The sequence below is a fragment of the Tinamus guttatus genome, unplaced genomic scaffold (genome assembly GCF_059628265.1).
Source record: "Tinamus guttatus ecotype Peru unplaced genomic scaffold, ASM5962826v1 Tinamus_guttatus_pri_ptg000242l, whole genome shotgun sequence".
NCBI lineage: Eukaryota > Metazoa > Chordata > Aves > Tinamiformes > Tinamidae > Tinamus > Tinamus guttatus.
Genome location: NW_028288776.1, coordinates 4,558,503 through 4,579,948, shown reverse-complemented (window position 1 = coordinate 4,579,948; position 21,446 = coordinate 4,558,503). Strand labels below are relative to the sequence as shown.

Sequence of the window (21,446 nt, the reverse complement as noted above, 5' to 3'; positions counted from 1 at the left end):
AATAAAAAACTGTACCAGACCATCTATAAGACATACAAACACTTTTAAACTGGCAAAATATACAGCAATTCAGTTAAAAATATCAAGAAACAGGAAATGCTGACTGCTATATAGATATTAAAATATTACTTGCTGTACTGTTAACATTTAATTGGTGCACATGCTTTTTCAAATAAAACATACTAATCTGCAAAGTTCTAGAATCTATTTTCCTACCAAGTATGAATAAACAAACAAAATTATCTAAAGATTCCACTAACACACTATAACTGTAAGACAAGTCATCAAGTTCAGTGATAATGAGTTATATTCTCTATACTTAGGCCTTACTTGCTGACAGGGAATAGTGCCCTACTATATAAGAAAACATTTCTGAAGGCTGTTGACGTTTCTAACCAACGTAATTCCTACATATTTTTAACTTTTTTGATTCTTTAATTGCAACAAGTAGCTATGTGAGAAAAAAGTAACAAAAAATCACTTATTTTGATTAAGTTTAATTACTTCAACCTACTCAACTTTTCTAAAAAAGATACATATTTACCTAGAAATATCAACAGTTGTTTAAAAACTTAAGACTTTCCACTGAAATGGAACCGTGAGTAACAATGCATTTGGGGAAAGCAGCTGATTGCTTTTCAATACACAACCACAAAGATCTCACAGGGACAACATTAATGTACTGAAATATATTAATTTATATACTTCCTTAGGTTGTGCTTACCTGTTGCTTTTTTGCAGCAGAACCTAAGGTGGAAGGTCTGGGAAGGCACTGTGAAGTATAAATAATTGCACTGTTTGCAATTAATAAGATTTTATACTTTAAATGAATCAAAATCAACAGCCTCCATTTCGTGAATGATAAAGAATCCAATGAATTTAAATTCTGCTCAGTTTAGTACATAATATATGCACCATTCTACAAGATTATCTACAGAATACCATGCAAAATATCTGAACTATTAAACTTCATACCCTATACTCAAGATAGCAAATACCATTCTAGCCTTGTTTAGAACTACCAGAATAATTTCTAATTTTAAAAGGGATAAAAATAATTCCTTCTTTCTACATCTACAGCACAATACATACATTGCTAATTACCTGGATAAAACTACTTTAAATTTTCAACCTTAACTTTTTGTTCTCTGTGTAGCCACACTAAAAAAAAGTTAATTCTCAAAGCAACAAAATGATATTCCAAAAGGTAAAGCAAGTAACAGTTAGAAAGTTATTTTTAAAAAAACATGCCTACAGCACTACACATCTGCAAACTAACTGAAGACAAACAAGTCCTGTCTGACAAGTGGTTCCAAGAGACTTCAATGTAACCATACACATACTTAAACAAACTGATTACAGCTCTGTCTCAGGTGTCCTAATGAACAAAAGACTATTACTCAGATAAACAGAAACATGATTTTCTTTAGCTATTGCTAAACGTTTCAAGAATACTTACCCACAAAGCTCACATTATGTGTGTAAATATATACATATGTATATATGGCACACCTATGTTTCTGAATTAAGAAGCAATTATGAGTTCTAAGATAACCAGCACTGTATTCCAACATAATATTCACACAAGTATGGCATTTTCATTATGTGGAACATTGACAAAAAGATACTGTTGCAGTTCATCAATTTGTCATTCTGATGTACTTACAGTGCAATGCTCCTTGAAGGAACAATCAAGGATGATACACAGCACAGTCCTCCTCACCCCTATAGAGCTAGTTCTATACTGGCTGGATCAAACCTGCACTTCAACAGACAATGGCAAGACAGACTGTATTGCATGTAGTCTAATATATGCAAAGAGCCAATAAATATGCAAAGAGCAAACATAGTCTTTCAAGAGAATCAGATTTTTAGTATGAGCATTAGGGCAATAAGAAGGTTCAAGTATATAAAAAAAAGTCATTTGATTCAAAGACTGGACTTGAATATTTACAAAACCGAAGTTATCTGTTCTGCAGGAAGTTCTCAACTGCTCCCCAACACTCAAACAAAACAGCGTTTCAAGAACAGATGCAATTTTTTTTAGACTGCTATGCATACCACATTGACCGTTCTGCACTGAATTGTGAAGTGAACTACTTAAACTGAAGGCTTAAGCACAAACACTTAAAATAAGATTTATAACTAGTTTGAAAAAATCCTTAAAAATAGTTAGCAGGAACAGTTTTGAAGTCAAATATTCAATGAAGAACAAAAATAAACTATTATAGGAGCTGTACAAGTCTCAAATAGTGGTTATGTATAAAAGGAAATTTCACTGTTAATGCAATGGAAGTATGCCAAAAGATCACCTTCTTAAACACATGCAGCTTTTAATCAAATAGAAAGAAAATTAAGATTACTGGTGCTAGGCAGCAAAATACAATGAATGAAAGAGATCTTCCATCTACAACTATTCTGCAAGAGGGGAGAAACATGCTAACGACAAGTTTTTAAACCCAGCAAGACTTCAAGTAGGGGGAGGGAAAAACAAAACCAAAAAACCTCACTTGTGTACAGGTACCTTAATTCGGCATTGCAAATCAATCCTATAATTCTTTACATACCCACATATCCAACTTACCGACACAGGAGGTTTCATATTATTTATTGTAAAGCACAAAACAGGCATTTTAAAAGTGATAAAGTATACATTGAAAAAGTACATTTATATCACAAAGCATTGACCACATAATAATTGCAAATACATTTGCTGGAATGTGTACATCTACACTAATACTAAAAACAAACCATTTTTCATTTCTACACAGAAATATTACCTCCTATCAGTAGTGATAGATATTTTGTACATTTTCAAAAACACTATTTTTTAACCAAACAAAATTAAGATCTTCATCAAGGCGTCTGCATCCATACATTTAACAAAGGTTTTTTTCCCCCACACAATGAAGCAAATACTGTATTGTCCACTTCTTATTATTGGCCCTGTGCAGAAGAGATACATAAGAGATACACAAAAAGTTAAAGAAAATCCTTTAAACCGAGCTAACTCAGGAGTGAAGCCTTTAAGAAAGAAAAATTGGTTAATGTAAATGGTGGTGGCTTCTTGCATGGTTTTCAAAACCCTGGGAGGAGAAAGTTTTTCTTTTAAAAAAAGAAAAAAAAACAAAATCACCAAACGTATGGACAGAACTCAAGTTACCAGGTAAAGCAAGTCATTTATTAATTATTCTGATAGCTAGTTTGCTAGGAAATAAAAAAAATGCATACTCCAAAGGTAACAAAGCAGGAGACATGCAAAAAATATCCGTAATCACTGAAACAGAAGCCAGCCAAGAAGTACTGAATCAAGGGTGTACCTGTGGTGCGGGGGGGTGCTGCGGCATTCCCTGTGGGCTCGTCTGCGCGTAGTAGGCTGCCTGCTGCCTGTAGTACTCGGCCCAGGCCGCGCTGTAATCGGGCTGGCCGCCCGGCGGGGCCCCAGCGGGCGCAGGAACCGCTTGACCTACAAGGAATTACAGTTCAACAGTACAGCATTCTTGCTGCAATAGACACGAGAACACTTGAAAATAATCCCACCGCTGACAAAGGCTACCTTGCGTTTTGTAACCCCTCTCCTAAGATTTTGAATAATCTTGTGACTACCCTTTTTTTTTGTCTAAGCACTATTTTAATGTAGTGATTCCCATGTAAGGAAAACCTGAAGGTGCAGGTGTTTCCACCTTCTTGAATCATGCTGCAGAGCAAAAGTCTTTGAGTGGGCTGGTCTAACCAACTTGGAACAAACAATTAGACTAAAATACAGATCACCAAGGGAGATCACTTTTGGTCTCCTCTCTAGAAGGACTTTACCCTTATTGTACAGGCTGTATTTCATAATTACCAGATGCCAATTTATTAATTCTCAGAATTTTGACATCCTTAACGCAAATCCTGGATTAATGCAGATTATGTTTCGTTTGATTAATGATTCACTCTACCATAGAAGACAGTCCTGCAACTTCTTCTTCCAAACCTTACTCAAGTTCCAAAGCCTCTAGGAGCAATAGTACACATACATTCAACTATAGACTTAAAATCGATAATCTTTCCAACAAAATCAAATTGCAACATAAAAACTTCACAGAAATGCCAGTCTCTAATGTATCCAAAAGAATATTGTAGCCAACACTTCAAATCTCAGCCATGCTATTTGCCCATGGAAGCCTTGACCCAGACATCTTTGCTTCTTTTAATCCAATCCAGAATCACTAACACCTCCTTGGTGAATTCTTACGGCAAAGCTGCTTTGCCAGTTAGCACAGCAAAGGATCCCCATGACTATTAACAGCCCTACATCTGCAGACTTGAATACATCCAGACAGAAGGGTTTAAAACAAAGCTACTATATAAGCAGCTACTTAACATTCCAAAAAAAGACACTGCAATACTGAGATGCTGTAATCAAAGCTTTGCTTCTGTTTCTGAGCAGAGCTGAGGGCTGTTTTCAATCTTAGAGTGAAACCACATCACCTTGGAAAAATGAGTAGTCGTCAGCACTTATTCAGACCCAAGCCCACTGAGGAACCTCACAGGAACATCAGTATCAAAACATCCTGCTAAACTGCTTAAGATAACAGATGGAAGCATTTTTAATGACCTTCTACACAGAAAATTCAGCTATTCACATTCTTACATGCATTTTCCCAATCATCTCTAAAATCACTTATGAACAAAGGGTCTGAACATTTGGCAAAGTACTATCCGGAATGCATCCAGAACAGAATCTTCCATTTTCCAACCACAGCTGCAATTTACAGTTAGGTTTTCCATTCACTTTTTCTGTAGATACCATTTGATTAAAAACAAAGACTTCTCCATCACTTTGTGGGTTACATAGTACAGCATCTGTTATCACAGAAGAACTAATTCAGATTTTCTCAAATCTTAAGAGCTGAAACCACACAATGAATGTGGCAGGATTTACACTTCCAGTCAATAATTTAAAAAAAAAAAAAAGGTCTTTAATAGCATTATCAATTATCCCAGGGCACACTTTTTGCAAGTCTATGGAATGATGAGATCACAATTCCATTTATAAATGTGTAGCTCTGCTGACATAAGTTATGACAAAGTTAGGGCTTTTTCTGTACATTATGACACGGCATTTAAGAGCTAAATCCAAGGTAGAGCTAAAATTTGAGTAATACATCAAATGTAGAAAATTGGATGGCTACTGAACTCCTTTCTCAAAGAGATTTAGGAAAAATTTAAGTAGCTGTTCTGTTCCCCTATGTAGCACTACAAGCAATTCTGAGCCTGCGCGTGCAGTTCCGCAGCTTGCACAAAACTGCCTCTCAGCACTCAGGACTGCACTGAGACAGCGCGTGCTCGTCAGCAGCCGTGTTTACCGGCCAGGCCTTATTGAACAAGACTATAAACTACAAATATGGCAATACAAGAAACACAGAATACTTCCCAAGACAGAAAATGCCATATGCGTCTACAAGCTCCTGCATTTCTCACTCAAGAGTGGTGAATCTAGCAAGTAGAAAGCTTTTCCTTTCACTTCCACTATTTTACTATGGAAGTCTTGAATTAAAAGTGTCAATCTCACATATTTTAGAAAGATTAAGTGTTAAAGATACCAACTCCTATGATGACATGCAGATCATTTACTCAAATCTGCCTGTATTTAGTGGAAACTGTTAACTTTGGGAGCTCTGTAGGCTCCAATTATGCAAATCTATTTCAACTCTTGTAAGGGGAAAGAAAAATAGTACGTCTGCAGTTGAGGATAACAGCATCTACATATCTTCAAAAGTTAAATTGAAAGCGGTGCTCGTATTAGCTGTTAATAGTGAAGGGAGATTTAAAGCATTTTCTGTTAATTTATGGAACATCACACACAGAGTTCGGGTCACCTCCAAGATTCGCAAGCGCTAAGTTTGACTGTGTGAAAGCAATTTCTTTTTTCTTTTTTTTTAAAAAAACAACTTATTTAGTATTGAAGCAATACTTCCAGGAAAAAAAAAAAAAAACACTGAAAAGGAGGCACTCTGGAGAACAGTATTTTAGCATTCTAGAATCAAGAGAAATGCATGCATTTTTACCTATAGTTGTAGGATTTTTTATGTTTTTGATGGGCTATTTAGTAGTGCTTTAGCATTCTGGGGTCGTTCATACTGAACAGTCAAAATTTTACTTATTAAAAAAAAATATCAAGTGTCAATTGCAGTATCACAGCAACTCACCCAACATGGTTCTGACCTTGCTATATGGAATACCAAGGCTAGTTTTCTTCAGCAGCAAATATAAAACTACTTGGGCTTTGGAAACTGAGGGAGTTCAGCTCTTTGAAAGAGCATAGATTATTTTACAAACAAGTGAGAAAAGTCCCAAATACTGTTGAAGAATGTCCTGCAACTCCTCCCTTTCCCTTTCTGCAATGAGAAGAGCACTGCAGCATTGCAAAAAAAAAAAAAAAAAAAATGCAAATAATGCAAATTGCATCCAAGAGCCTGAAGACCACAACAATTTGCTGGGAATTCCTTCCCATTTGTCACCTCTTCTACTTCTTAACACTGTTAAGACAGGGAAAAAGCACCACCTAGAGCTGATTTAAAACTAAATGGGGAAATCTTTGCATTTCATGCTTACTTCTTCCCCGCTTTAAGCGCATCTTTCATCTCAAAATTTTTAGCATTCTGAAGCAGCAGAAAGTTCTCATGCTTGACATATTCAAGTTATAAGGTCCAAACATCATGAGATCTCCTTCCATAGGAAGGACCCAATTTAATCTAGAAGAAAATCTAAGATCAGAACTGCTTTTCTCTTTTCACTGATTTGCGCTCTGGGGTTTTACCTATCTTACATTTTAAGAGCAACTCCTTACATTGCTCATTGTCTGCCCTTTTTTGGCTCATATTCCTTTGGGGGCTTAATCTTCAAAATTCCATCTCAGGCACATAACCTGAGAAAACACTGGCTGATATAACCAGACTTTTCTTTCCAGGAGTGACAAATCAGAGTCCCTATCAACAAATGTAATCATCCTTAAAAAGTCCTAATACTTAGTGTTCAAGAATGCAAACTTATCTATCAGAGGCATTTAATAGTGTTGTCAACAAGGACGAGAATAATGAAAAAGACCATCACACTTCTGTTGAAATTTTCACAGTCGTATGTCAGAAATAATTCTTGAAATATTTTTTTCTGTTTCATTTTTATCACTTCTGCTATGCTAAAACAACAAATAAAGTCAATGTGTCTGGTCTGTAATCAACTCCATTAAATGCTCGAAACAGGAATAAAACTTGCTATTCTGCTACTTCTGCTTCTTAATGTAACAAGATAGAAAGGAGGAGCAGGTAGAAGGCAAAAAGGAAGAAAAACAAACAAACAAACAGATGCTTTGTGCCTGCTTAGACAGATACCAGAAAAGGCTCAAGTATATAAAAACCCACTGGCCTTCAGTATACCAACATAAACCACCCATATTTATGGGAGGTGGACAATATGATCAAAATATTGACCTGCAAGGAATTCTGATTTAAAAGATAAATAGCACCTTTGACCAATGCACGGAGACCATATCATTCTTTTCTTATTCAGTAAGTCATAAAACAGTTAACATGCATGCAGATATATTTCATTTGTAAAGTTAGTTCAAGCAATAAACATACTCAAAAAGCTAGCAGCAATATATAAATTATGATTTAAATGTTCTGAAACATTGCAAAGGACACGAAATAAATGGAATGTACTCATGACACTGGAACAACATGACCATATAAAGCCAAAGTTAAAATAACTGTGTGAAGAGCATTAGGTTACACAAATGCCAAACAATGAAACAAGCTTCATAAGAAAGCAGACCAAAATTGAACTCCAAAACTTAAAAATATACTTTATAAAAGCATGCAAATGGAAAGCTCTAAATGTACTATCTCCCAGGGATCAAGTGAAGGTGCTTCACACATACCAACTCATTTTTATCTACAAGGTATTTTTCCAAATCTGATCTCTAATACCCAAGAGTGCCTTAGTCTACAATTCCTACGAAGTTTGGTTTTCAAATTTCAGAGCTTCTAGCACTAGAATTCAAAAGACGGATGGATGCAGCACTTTATCTTATAAGAATCTGAAATTAGATATGCAAGTCTCCTCTAACAACTTTGCAACGACAGATAAACGTGCACACATACCCATTTTCTTGTAGTACTCTTCCCACGCCTTCGTATAGTCAACCTGCCCTGCTGGTGCTGGATTTGGCTGATCTCCTGAATTACATATAATAATTAAAAATAAATGAAAATCCCACCACACTAAAAGAAATCACAAAAATTCATTGTGCTTTCAGAATTTAGGAAGTGTGTACCACTTACAGCAGAAAACAGCTACTGGAAGTTTAGGTTTAGGCCTTACTCAGACAGAAAAGTTATAGTAGTACAACTAAAGCAATCATTTAAAGTAATGCAACTGTTTAAACAGGTAACAATTCATAAAAGTATGGCTCATTCTACTTTTACCTATACCTGCAGTAAGTAGAAGTTATTAATTCAGATAATGCAATCTCATTCAGGGAAACATCTGTTTGGAATTGCACTAAAAGCAGCGTTGACAACAGTAAGCAAGGGTTTTCCCCAAAGCAAAAAATAGCTACCAACACATAACACAATAATAAAGAAGGACCTTGTCCCTGCAGCAGTAAGAAATCTGTTTTACCTTGTCCGTTAGTTTGGGTTGTAGCTGGTCCACCAGGAGGGGCTGCAGGCGGTGGCTGTGCTTGTTGCTGATAGTAGTGAGCATAGTAAGCTGCCCACGCGGCTGAATTGGGATCTGTACCTGGCTTACCTGTGAAGTGAAACAAACATTTATAAAGCAATAGGGACAGAAAAGTTGATTTTAATTAGCGGTGTTCTAAGTGCTCCCATTTACCTCAAACAAACAAACAAACATCTAAGATAAGTAAGAAGTTCAACCTTGTAAAGTAGTATCTTCTTTGCCTAACGAACTATCAAGTTTGTACTGTATTCTCTTTTAAAATATTATATATTAAAAAGAGATAAAATTCTTTATAGAATCTTTACTACAACAGCATCTTTTATTAAATAAAGGTAATGAGCAGGAAGAGATTTTAAAATTTAAATGTTCATTTTACTGAATGACAGTAACAATGAATCATTCCAGCACCAAAAGTTTGAAGTTTCACTTTTTGTAATCTCAGACTAATACCACTGACAATCACAGGCATCCCCAATGACCTCTTTCTGAAATAGAGGAACACAGACCACACAAGGGATTTGCCATGTATGTCACTTAAGTTTTAGGATAATGGTAAAATACAGAAACGCATAGTATCTTAAGAATGATTCCCACCCATGACTAAGACCTTATTGTTCATTTACAGCTTTTTAGTCCAACATATGATGATTAGCAACACTTCTATGAGGAGAAAAAAAAAAAAAAAAAGAGATAAAATCAGACTTACTAGGTTCAATGAAAAATAAGGGGAAGACTAGAACAGCTACAAATGATACACTTGTTGGGAAGTTAATCTCCCAGCAGAACAACACAGAGGTGGACTACATTAACAAATGAAAATGTACTTTTATTTTATTAGAGAAAATAAAGTTCTATAACAAGATCTGCATTCCTAAATAATGACGATTTGGATCATCACAAACTGATGATTTGGATGGATAACATGGATGAAGAAAACCAACTAAACAAAATATAAAAGTGAAGGATTGGCAAACTGAAGAAATAATCCACCGGAAAAGGCATGGGGGGTGGGGGGGCGGGACACAGGGGTGAGGGAAGTAGGGGACTAGCAGAGCCCACACTTTTTTTTTCCCCTCTCTCTCTCTAGAGAGAGAGGGAACAGACTACTACTTCATGAAACACTACCAGACAAGCTGGATGTGATATACAATATAGATTATAATATCAATATATTAAGAGCAACGTTAACTAGCAGTGTTTTTTTTCCTTATAATAGTATTGTCACTGCAAGCAGTGTGTTTAAGAAAAAAACAAAACCAACAACAACAACAAAAAAACCACCACCAAAAAAAAAAACCACCCACCCACTATCAAGGGATAACTATCAAGTCAGAGATACTTCCACAAGGGACAAGCAGTTACATACCTAACTGAACATTTTTCTTACTGAACACAATGCAAAGCAAGAGAAACCACATCTACTGAACACCTTGGGATAAACAGAAAACACTATCTTTGCTCATTGCCAAAACGCAATGATTCTAAACAGCCTCATCTAACATAAAACTACCTCACCAACTAACACAAAACTCTTCTAAGGTTACCTGCACATATGAAAGCTACTGCCCTAAAAGTGCACACAGCTGCGATTCATTAAAAATCTCAAAAGAAAATCTGACTTGCAGTTACTAGCTCTGCTTTCAAGTGATAAGATCCAGGCGTGATTCAGAAAGAAAACATCTCTGAAAAAAAGTGTACAAGCACGCTTTGTTTTTACTGAAACGTGCAAGTCTTCTGTACCGAACTTATTCATTTGATACTAGCCAAAAAACAAACCAATTCCAACTGCATAGGGAAAAATGAATTAAGATTTATAAGAGGGAGATACATCAGAAAATCTGAAGCAAAAACAGATATCAGTATTTACCATATCTAATAGATCTTGATATGGTAAAGTGCTGAGAGGCAGAAAATTGCAGATTATATTCATGCTTGAGTATAACTGAACCGTTTCTTACCTGGATCTGGCGGATTTGGTGGCTGCCAGTGTGGATAAGCATTTCCCCATCCTTGTGGAGCATATGGGGCTGGAGGACCACTATTAAACAAAAAGATAAAAACAAAAATAAAACCAATGCACAGTGAACACCCATCACAGGATTATCCTAAAACAGACAAGCAAACAACAACAAAAGAAGCAATACTTACTGAGGTGCAGGACCAGGAGGCCCTGGATTGTAAGGAGCAGGGTTATATGGTCCCATAGGAGCACCAGGGCCTGGGGGTCCAGGAGGCCCATGCGGCCCAGGAACAACTCCATGGGGTCCGTGAGGAACTGGTGGACCCAGGGGATTAACTGGACCCTGCAACAATCCAGGATAATTTCAGTGTTGTCAAATACTTTCATCATCCATAACAAAATGGCTATTTTCCAGAATGCAGCATTAAGAAATAAATCAAATAACTTTTTAAAAAAATAGCATGCATTTTTTCTTACTATAAGTTTTTTGCTGCTTTTATAATATCAATTAAAAAATGCACATTAATGCACATCAATTTATTACCTGATGAAATAATTCAGAAGTAAAGTGTCCTCACTTCTGTTCTCATTATAGTAAGAGTATAGAGTTGTATACTCACTCCAATCTTTTCCTCTATAAGTTGTCGTGCGTAATCTATTTGCTGGGGTGTTCCACGGATAGTAAACATCTTCATGTTTGGATCTGCATTAGGTGGAGGATTTCTCTGAAGTTCTATTCTAGCACCAGATTGCTGGCTTATACTTTTGATAGTTTCACCACCTACAATAAAATATACAGCTTTTATCACTTAGTAAAACAAAACTACTAAGACTGAAATCAGATAAAATGAACCACATGGAAACTGGAAGATACATAAGTGTCCTATTTTTATGAGTCATAAAAGAACATCCTAATAATAACAACTTTCCCTTTAGTGTCGCTAGAAGCTTGTTTACAATAAACCATTAAAAATATTTTAAAGATGATTTTCTTATTCAGAAAGACACACAAAGAATTCCTTCCAATGCTGTCTGATTTTTTCCATTCATGGAAAAATGTGAAATTAGACATGAAGAGCAACCAGTACCTGCAGCTCTCAAAAATACCACCTTAAGGACTAAACTCCCTAGAAAAGAGCAATTAAGCACAGATGACCAAAATACTTGAAACTGATCAGCCTAAGGTTCTTTTTTTGCAATGCATTTCAACTCAAAAGATCAACTTCCTAAACTAGCTTCTCTTCTCACAGGTTTCTGAGAAGTTACATGTATCATTAGTAGACATAAAGTTCATAAACAGAGGTCATCGGCTCTTTTAAAAATCCACCTTCCAGGCCAAGAACTGAACTATGACAGTCTATTTGCTGTGCCTGGAAAACACATTACAAACAGAATATTAAGATAACTCAAACATTTCATTAGGAGCATCTAATGATGAAATTCTTTGATAAGTTAACTATTTTGATCACACAAGGAAAAGGAATAGCATTTCACTGTAAGAGATCTTCACTGGAATATGTAAAAAATAGTTAAGAGATAAAAACAGAATCAATAACACTAATATAATTAAATAATACCAAATGCAAGTTATTTATAATACATGACATTTAAGAAACTACCAAACACTACAAGGTAACTTAGTATTTATTACTTTTAAGTACATGAGTTATATAAATTGAGTGGTTCTTGATTTTTAACTACAAAGGTGTAAGCTTTGGGGAGGAAAATATTTCCTAACAGAAAGACTACTAGGAGTGTTATGATTTAACTGGATTATGTTCCTCTGCCTTATATGAAACTCTTCACAAAGGCTTCTCTTAGGCAAACAGACAGGCTAGAGAGATATTTCAAGCGGAGAAGCTTAAACCTTTTCAAATACGAGCATATACACACACACACACACATATATAAGATATATTGCCTTTGCCAATGATTAATCCAGTTTTGCCAGTAGGAACAATAAAATTGAATTCCTGCAATCCACCAGGAGGCCCCATGTTCCAGTTGCCTTGACCTCTACCCCTTCCTCGACCACCAGGTCCTGGTCCACCAGGGTTACCAGCCTGAAAACAAAAAAAAACCCCAAAAGTTAGATATTATATGCTTACTTATGCACCTTAAATATTTTTATATACATATATATATATGTATATACACACACACAATTTTAGCTATATACTTTCAGTTATACACTTATTTGATAAAGTTTTAAGTTTTTCTAAAAGTAGGCATTACCCACCTGAACACTTCGAAGGAGATCTGTAATAATTTCTGCAGCATGTTGACATCTATCTGGAGGCCCCGTAATCTGGGCTATTCTATCTGGAGTTGTTCCATCATCTGAAATCAAAACAATCTTATTCCAGTACATGTCAACCAGTAAAATTTTTACCAATATACAGAAGCATATGGGCATATTACCAACCTGGTTTAAATTGGATCCTAACACCAGCGTCATTCTGTATCTTTTTTATCATCTCTCCATTTCTTCCAATTACAATACCTACAGCAAAGCGTGGTATTGGAACCTTGAAGAGAACAAATTGTTTCAAAATGTCAACAATGCCAGCACTCCTACCAAATTCACAAAAATCAAAGGTCACATAGTAGAATTTAGGCTTTTTTGAAGTGTGAACTTTTTAAGATCTGCAGTAAAAAAAAAAAGAAAAAAAATCACAACCTTATAAATACTAGTGGAAAACATCAAAAGAAAGGAGGGTGCTACAAAGGGCAAGTTTTCACCATGGCAACAATTCCAGTGGGTACCATGTTTCTCATGGTCAACAAACAACTTCTGGAAGGCCTAAAACAGACAGTATAGCAGATCAAAGTTCCAGCCTCACCTCGATTGAATGGTTGTGATCTCATGACTTTCCTAAGAGGTGGAACAAAAGATCTTGCTGCAGTGGCCAAGATCCAAGCTCTATAAGGTCATCCATCATTATGTAATCAAAAAAACTTACTTGCTTCCTTATAAAAAGAAGCTCCCAGCTAGCCAAAGTTGTTCAAAACGGCTGGTAACGTAAAATGAATGACACACACCATTTAAAAGCGCAATTCAACATCGATTAAAGTAATACTTGCAACACAACCATTTCTGAAATCTGGTTAACAACTTTCAATGGTATTGACCAGCTTAACACTTTAACATTAACATATCAAAAGACAGTGAACAAGTTTTTCAACCATGCTTACGTCTATCCCTTCATTTCCTCCTATTCTTGACCCATATTCGTTGCGCACCTCTCTAAAGCCACCTTGATCACGAATTAGCTCCAGCACCATTTCCTTGGCTTGCTAAAAGAAAAATGAAATTTCATTTAAGTATCAAAGTACTTAAGTAAAAAAAAAAGAAAAGTCTGCATGGTGGAAAGACGCCTTACTTGAACTTTATAAGGATCTCCAGTTATCCTAAGGGGCTTGTCTGCACCAGTATTCTGTGGACCATCTTGAATCATGACCATTTTGACACCTGCTCGCTCCTGTTTAACAAAGTGGAGGTCAATACCCACTCAAATCCAGATCTAGTATTATCATGTGTTTCAAAAAAATAGCTATACCTGTAATTGCTTAATTGTCTCTCCACCTTTCCCAATAACTAATCCTGCTTTACTTGCTGGAATCATTATTTCTTGGACTGCATTCCCAGGTCCATCACCATGATGAAAGCCAGGTGCAGGTCGTCCCTTTTCAACTATCTGATCAAGTAATCTTTTTGCTGATCTGTCAAGAAATATATACAGTCATGAATACAGTGATTCGTAAAAATCCTGCTTACCTACGCTTGTTCTGCTTGGGGAAAAAAACAAACAAAATAAATCCACTTTTTTCATTATCTTAATAGTTTTATTCACTTAACAGTTAATTGAGAAATGTATGAGGTGCTGTATCATATGCTTCAGTGCACTCTGTCCAGTTTCCCTAAATATCTTTAAAGAAAGAATAATCTTGGATACGATTATGTGAAACTCTCTACAGAAGTCGTTTTACCTCTTTATACCAGGTCTCTTTCCAATGTGTATTATTCCAGTGTCTAAATAGTTAACAAATTCAACAGCTTGTTTTACAATTGGGATATTACCTCTTCCCTCGCCATCTGTTTTTGCCTTACCTTTAAAATCACTATCTTCTAAATAAGGAATCTAATATTTTCATTATTAGGGAACAAAGAAGAAAGAGAAACAATATGTTGAAAGGTGAAAGCATCACAACATTTTTATTCTCTGCAATGAAATCATGTGAAAACCTCACATTCGTCAACTATAACCTCTCCCAGGCATTGTCATCAATCTCACTCATTTGCTTTACTTCCTGATATCCCCTACAACGTAAATGGCCTGATGCCGATTTATTTGTTCTAAATAAGGAAGGATTAAGTTACTTCCATCATCATATTCTAATGTATCAAACAGTATCTCCCTCTATGCTGAAGCAGGTTGAAAAGAAGTACCTAAAAATTAATGTACAGCATATATTGCTCTGCAAGAAAAATAAATATTTCAAATAGAAACTGTTTTTTAACTGTTTGCTGCTAAAGTGAAACACACCACCTTGGTCAGATAAAATATCAAGGTCCACAAAACAAAGACCTTTGTCACATGTAAGCATCCACATAAGAACATAAAAAGACAGGCCTCTGTGAAAATTCAAATCCGTTCAAAAATGTAGGCAGATTAAATATTCTTCTCTCTCAGACTCAATCAGTCTGAATCAGGAACTTCTTTAAAAAGATCAAAATCTAACTGTAGAGTATTTCCAAGAGAATGTAGCAAATGGTAGACCTAAAATGAGTACAGTTCTTTATGAAATGTTATTTTATAGATGAGCAAAAATAGTGTAAGACAAACTTAGCTTTAACACCAAGTATGGAGACAGCTGCTGCTTGATTCACCATGTACTTATAAGCATTACCAGAATAACGGCCAATAACAGGTATGTATTTATCTCTTACATAGATCAGTCACAATTTGAGCAAAATCACAAGCAAAATCATTTGTTAAAAACTCTTCCATCCAACATGTGGTCAGAATAAGCTATTATTAGAAAGAATATTCCTACAAAGAAATAACTTCTTGAACAGGAGCTCACTTAGCTGTAATATAAGTGGTGACTGGCACCTGTCCTCCCGAAGGGAGATTTGTAGCTACAGGCCATATCTAAAAAAAAAAAAAATGAAGTGGGAGCAGCTAACAGAGAAGGAACTAGCAAGCCTACTACACTCACTAGAAAAAACAAAGGCATAGCAGCAAAACAACAATAATGCATTTTAATCTCAGACTAAAATCAGTGCACCAAACAATCTATAACAGGATGCAATCTTGGAAAAAAGTTTAAATCTGGTAATTAAATCCATATTTTTGTCTTGCAATTACATGTATCATGAGGGATTTGACAGCAGCTTCGGGTCCCAGTTTGGTATGTATGAATTTAGTTGTCACTAGATTGCCTCTAAACAGAAGTAAAATAGGGGAAATGCTATATTTACATTCTTCTTCCTCCCTCCCCACCAATCAGAAAAAGAAAAGAGGAGTATTACACAGTTAAGGAAGAATACACAGAGTTTGTTTTACTTACTGAACAGACTCTGGTGTTCCAGTTAGCATACAAGATCTTTCAGGCAGGCCTCCACTATCTAAGAAGGTTGTAAAATAAAACTGATTTAACAGTAGTATTAAGGCAGAAAGAGATTATGAAACCAAATATGATACACGAATTATTGGAAAATAGGAAAAGAATCATTGTATCACAACACTTCTTTGGACAGTAATAATTGCAATTAGCACAAAACATTCAAATATACCTTAAACGAAGATACAAATAATAAGAGACAAGGATCAACCTTCTGAATCTGCTACCAACAAGTATACCAGAAATAGTTACCAGGCGCGATCTGTATTTTACATCCAGACTCTTGTTGTATGCGTGAGATCTGTTCTCCACCTCTGCCAATTACTTGAAGAAAGAAAACAGAGAAGATATTTTTTGTATTAATAGCACTTGCTAACATCCCTCACCATACTGCAGCACTAGATTCATACTACTTACTAAATCCAACCATTCCATCTGGAACTTTGTACTCCTCTGTCATCACAGACCTGCACAGGTTAAATGCAAAAGGAAACAATAACCATTCAAAGACAAAACTAGCTTTGTATTTAGATATATCTTCCAGTTAACACAGAAAAAAGTTAACTGCCTCCCCCAAGGCAGCGCAATTGACTCTCACTAATTTTAGGAGCCTTATGCAAACAAGGCTTTCACTGAAACTAGGCTATTTTTCAAGGTAAGACACAAGCTAAAAAAGTGAAAAAATACTATTAGTAATAGAAATTGGGATATGGCCATTTAAGAGTTTAAATCATGGTATGAATGGATAAATATTTTCCTTCATGCTTTTTATTACTGTGAGGGCTGAGAAGGCCAGTGTAGTATTAAAATATTTCAGCTGTGGCTCACTGAAGTATACCGAAAGTATAAACAGATATCAGTATTTCATTTATCAAAATTAGGCTAAGGATTGGAAGATTTTCTGCATTTGGCTCTTCATGGAAGAAACAAGTGGAGGAAAAAGTTGCATAGATGTAGCTGACAGAACAGTAAGCTGTGCTTAATTTGCCCCCCCGCCTTTAAAAAAAAAAAAAAATCTGCTACATTTCTTTCTTATTTTCACTTCAGACCTGCTCTCAGCTTTTGTTTATGGTAGCTATGCTCAAATACTGAAAGAGCAACACATTTTTCTGTATGGTACAGGCTGCTAAAGAAGGCAAGAGAGCATGATATGAACATTTCTTTCACATGTTCGACTTGTGGCTGCTGAGGCTAAATAGCAACATACTGCTATACGTCTATAAATATAAAACATCCCTCTAATGCAGCAACATTGGTCTGCCATCAGAATACGTTGAGTTGTTTTTCTTACTAAAAAGGAATGTGGTATATGAAGTGTAGTACAGATGCAGACTCTTACCTTTGTTGTTGATGCATTGGTGGTAGCTGATTTCCGAAAGCTACAAGCAAATATTTTTAAGATTAAACTCAAACAGAATTATTCATAATCAAGTCTTTTTTGGGTTAATAATAAATCGTATCTACTTTGGTAGAAGTTGCTTTTTTAAGAAGTGTTATCACATGGTATAAAAACACAATTAAAAAGATTCTCGACTATGGCTAACATAAAATTCTATCAGTTTTAGAAAGCAGACCCAAACTACTTCAAGAAACTAAGAGATAAACGAGTCATTCTTTTGATTTCACCGATCCAATACCACCTACCAGGTTACTATTTCAAATTCTTGTTCTGAAAGTTTTATGCTTGTTTAGGCTTACTAGCAAAAAAAAAAAAAAAAAAAAAAAAAAAAAAAAATACTTACAGTCATTCTGAGGAGCAACTTTCTTAGCATCTGGTTGATCTGCAAAATTAAGATTTTTTTAAACGTTTGCCAAGAAATTCAAGAAGTGTTTACACCTTTTAGTGTGAACTGTAACTTTCCAGTGCATTTTAGTCCCCCTTTTTTTATTTTTTTTTCCTCAATTTCAGGAAGCTGATCATCTGAATAAAAGAAAGAATCTCACGAACACTCAGCATTTGGTTAGTATCGTTGAAAAGATGTTAGGTTCTTCCACATATCTATTAAGCAGTTTAATAAAAGGCACTTTTCAGAACACGCTGTAGATTGCTCATAGGTGTCCAGTCACTGAAACTTAACTATGACAATGAATAAAGTTCATCTCTGTTGGCTGCTCAAGCTAATGATGCTTCTATAGTAAAAAAAAATAATAATAAAAAATCAAATCCATATGAAACTTAACATTGATTTAAAGAAAAAAGCTTTCTGACAACGACCAGAAATCTAGATCAAACATCTAAAAAATACAACAATATCACATAGCAATGTAATCTCACTCTGAACATTGATATGAGATCCCTATCCAAATATCAAGCATTTCATAGCATAAAACTTCAAAAAAAAAGCAGATTCAAAGCAACTACATCACTACCATCCAAATCCTTTTGTACAAATAAAAGGCACAATTAACCTATATCTGAGAAGATACACTTCAGATGCTTTCTTCCCACCCCAAAATAAAGGTTATATGAATCACCATAATTTATGTGCAGCAAAAAGTCAGACACATATTCCAAGATATATTTGTGTCAATCCAGAAAGATTCACTAGTTTATTTCATGTTTACATACTAAACACAGGTAATAAATAAAAATTCCTGCCTTTAAAAGGAGAGGGCATTCCCTCCCAGTGTGTTGTACTGCTCGGACTTGTCCAAGAGCCATCTACACATAAAATAAAAAGAATACATTACATATATCATCTGAAGCATCATTAGCTCATTTTTTTGTATATTAAAAACCTCACCGTTAATAGAAAAAACTTCATTATGGGACACAACAACTCCTGATATAAAGCCTTAGTTACAATCTGTAGACTGAGTTTCAATCCTCTTAAAGGAAGAAAAAAAAAAAAAAGCATTCCTCTTACGTCACACCTACGAGAACATTTAAACAAGCTCAGATTTCTCTCCACAATTTAGTCAAGACTTTGAGTCTATATTAAACATATCAAACCCTGTTAAGTTCAAACTAACTAACAGAAAGAGACGCACACATTTCAAGAGGAAACTTTACTGCATTACAAAGCAAATCCAAAAAGCTGCAACAAGTTGGGATATTTAAGTATGATCTTGTTCACACACGCTCTATGCTTAAATATTAGTGAGCAAAAACACCTACAAGATAGAAAATCTACTTTCCTGTCTTTTTTTAAAGTCCTATGCTTTTACAATGAAATGCATTAACATGTTTATTTGCATCTGTGCAGTAACAAAGCATATGAAACAAACCAATTTTGAGAAGTGACCACTTCCTGCTTTAATTGTAACCTACGAGCTGTAATCAGCCCTATACAACAAAGGGCTGTAATGACATAACCTGCATAAAAGGCATTGCCCAATTATGAATTTATCCACCCATGCCCCTGGCACATCTTTTCCTCCTTACTGCATTAAAATTGGTTTAAAACATTTTAAAATGGGCTTAGATTCACTTCAGATTACAGTTACACAGCAAAACGGCTTAAAAGAATTTTCCTCTTTTAACAGAAAATGAAAGAGCATGTTGCGATCTACAAAGGGAACAAAATGCTTTTATCCTGTGCTTTGAAAAAATAAAACAAAAACAACAACAAAAAAACACCTGCAATCTTTCTGGCACTGTAGCCAAGACATAACAACAAAAAAAAAAGACAAAAAAAAAAAAAAGGCACACAGAAAACAAGCAACAGTAACGAAGGCATACCTCCGTCCTCAAGAGGTCTTTTCTGTCCTCCATAACCGTAGTCATTTGAATTCATTGATGTGCCAGCATCTCCTCCAATTTTTGCTGCAATCTAAACATAAGCAGAAGCTGTGAGAACAAATTCATTCAGGCAGTCCTTATTTACTTCAGATCTTTTGGACAATATCAGTGTTTGAGACAACGTGCATATTAACGCACATTACTACCGCTCAAAAGAGGTAAATAAATTTTTAAAAGAAAGGTAAATAAAAGGTTGCTGCTAAAAACAGTCCCATGAACAGCCATGATACCTTCTTCTCCTCAACGTATTCAGGAAACATTTGTGCTCATCCTTTAATAAGGATTTCTTCCTATACTCACTTCCCCCGCCACCCAAGAATGAAAAAAAAAAAAAAAAACTCCTCTTCGAACCGCAGCAACTTTCCTTTTCTCTACAACAGGCTTCTCCTACTTTACCTGTACTCTGAGAAAGCCTGCACTATAAAGGAGACAACTTGCCTGCTAAAATTATTTTAAAACCGAAAAGTTCCGACTATACTTTTTTTTTTGAATTATTATTCCCGAAAGAGTCGCCGCTTATCAGAAAGACAAGATAATTCAGCCCGACAAAGAGCCTGACCATTGCCTGCAAAACTACAAGTAAAACTTACAAAAAAAAAAAAAGAAAAAAAAAAAGGAATAATAAAGGAAAAGCCACAGCGGCCGCCTTGGCGCCTTAGGCCCCAGCCATTCCCAGCCGGCCCGAGCAGGGCAGCGGGCACCGAGGCGTCCCAGAGAACACAATTCGCGCTCGGCCGCGGGGCTCCTGATGAGGCGGCGCGCTGCGAGGCTAAGATCCCGCCCGGCCGCGGGCCGGCCCCGCGCTTCGCCGCGCTGCAAAGCGGATCCCCTCGGGCCGCGCGCGATGGCGGAGCGGGGGCGGCGCGGAGCTCCTCGGCGTGCGCGGGGCGGCGGGGAGAGCACGAAGCTCCCCGCTCGCCACCGCGCTCCCTCCGCGGTGGAGCCCTAGCCTCTCCTCAGGCCTCTCCGGGACCGCCCGCCCGCTCAGCCCGCGGCGCGGCCATGGATGCGGCGGAGCCGCGGCGCACACGCACCTGCCTAGCCCTCTGCAACGCGTCTTTAAAGGCATCGTTCACTCCACCGCCGCCGCCGCCGCCTCCGCCAGGCGCGCCCGAGGCAGGAGGGGGCACCGTGGAGTAGTCCGCCATGCTCGCGCCGCCGCCGCTTCCTGCCCCGCTCGCTGCCTGCCAAGAAAGAAAGAAAATGGCGGCGGGCGGGAGCCTTTCACATTCCTGCGCGGCATCGTGCTCGGGGGGGGGAAGGGGGGGGCTAGGGCGCGATGCAGCCTCGCGAGACCTGCGGCGGTGAGCGGCGAGATTTCATAGAGGTGCTGGAGGAGGCCAAGGAAATCTCGCGACGTTTAATCCGGCTCCGCTACGTGAGAGTTGG

At 36.7% G+C, this 21,446-nt stretch overlaps 1 protein-coding gene across 5 annotated transcripts; it reads right to left on the bottom strand.

Annotated features, from left to right (window-relative positions):
- Positions 1-22: 22 nt before the first annotated feature.
- Positions 23-21,328, bottom strand: FUBP1 (far upstream element binding protein 1). Of its 5 annotated transcripts, XR_015913462.1 has the most exons (22): positions 21,092-21,327; positions 19,998-20,088; positions 18,915-18,977; positions 18,058-18,096; positions 17,655-17,694; positions 16,733-16,782; positions 16,568-16,639; positions 16,262-16,319; positions 14,248-14,410; positions 14,071-14,169; positions 13,883-13,984; positions 13,113-13,215; positions 12,927-13,027; positions 12,609-12,750; positions 11,308-11,468; positions 10,876-11,030; positions 10,686-10,765; positions 8,668-8,796; positions 8,148-8,222; positions 3,321-3,466; positions 1,667-2,946; positions 23-772 (listed from the first exon to the last, which is right to left on the bottom strand). XR_015913462.1 is itself a non-coding variant. In XM_088526084.1 (21 exons), the coding sequence occupies exons 1-21, from the start codon at positions 21,203-21,205 to the stop codon at positions 2,938-2,940; spliced, it is 1,944 nt and encodes a 647-aa protein (XP_088382210.1). In that variant the 5' UTR covers positions 21,206-21,328; the 3' UTR covers positions 23-2,937. The 5 variants fall into 5 exon arrangements, 4 of the variants coding, with proteins under 4 accessions (XP_088382210.1, XP_088382208.1, XP_088382212.1 ...); XM_088526084.1 differs by having other exon boundaries at positions 23-2,946; positions 13,931-13,984; positions 21,092-21,328; XM_088526082.1 differs by having other exon boundaries at positions 23-2,946.
- Positions 21,329-21,446: the final 118 nt, after the last annotated feature.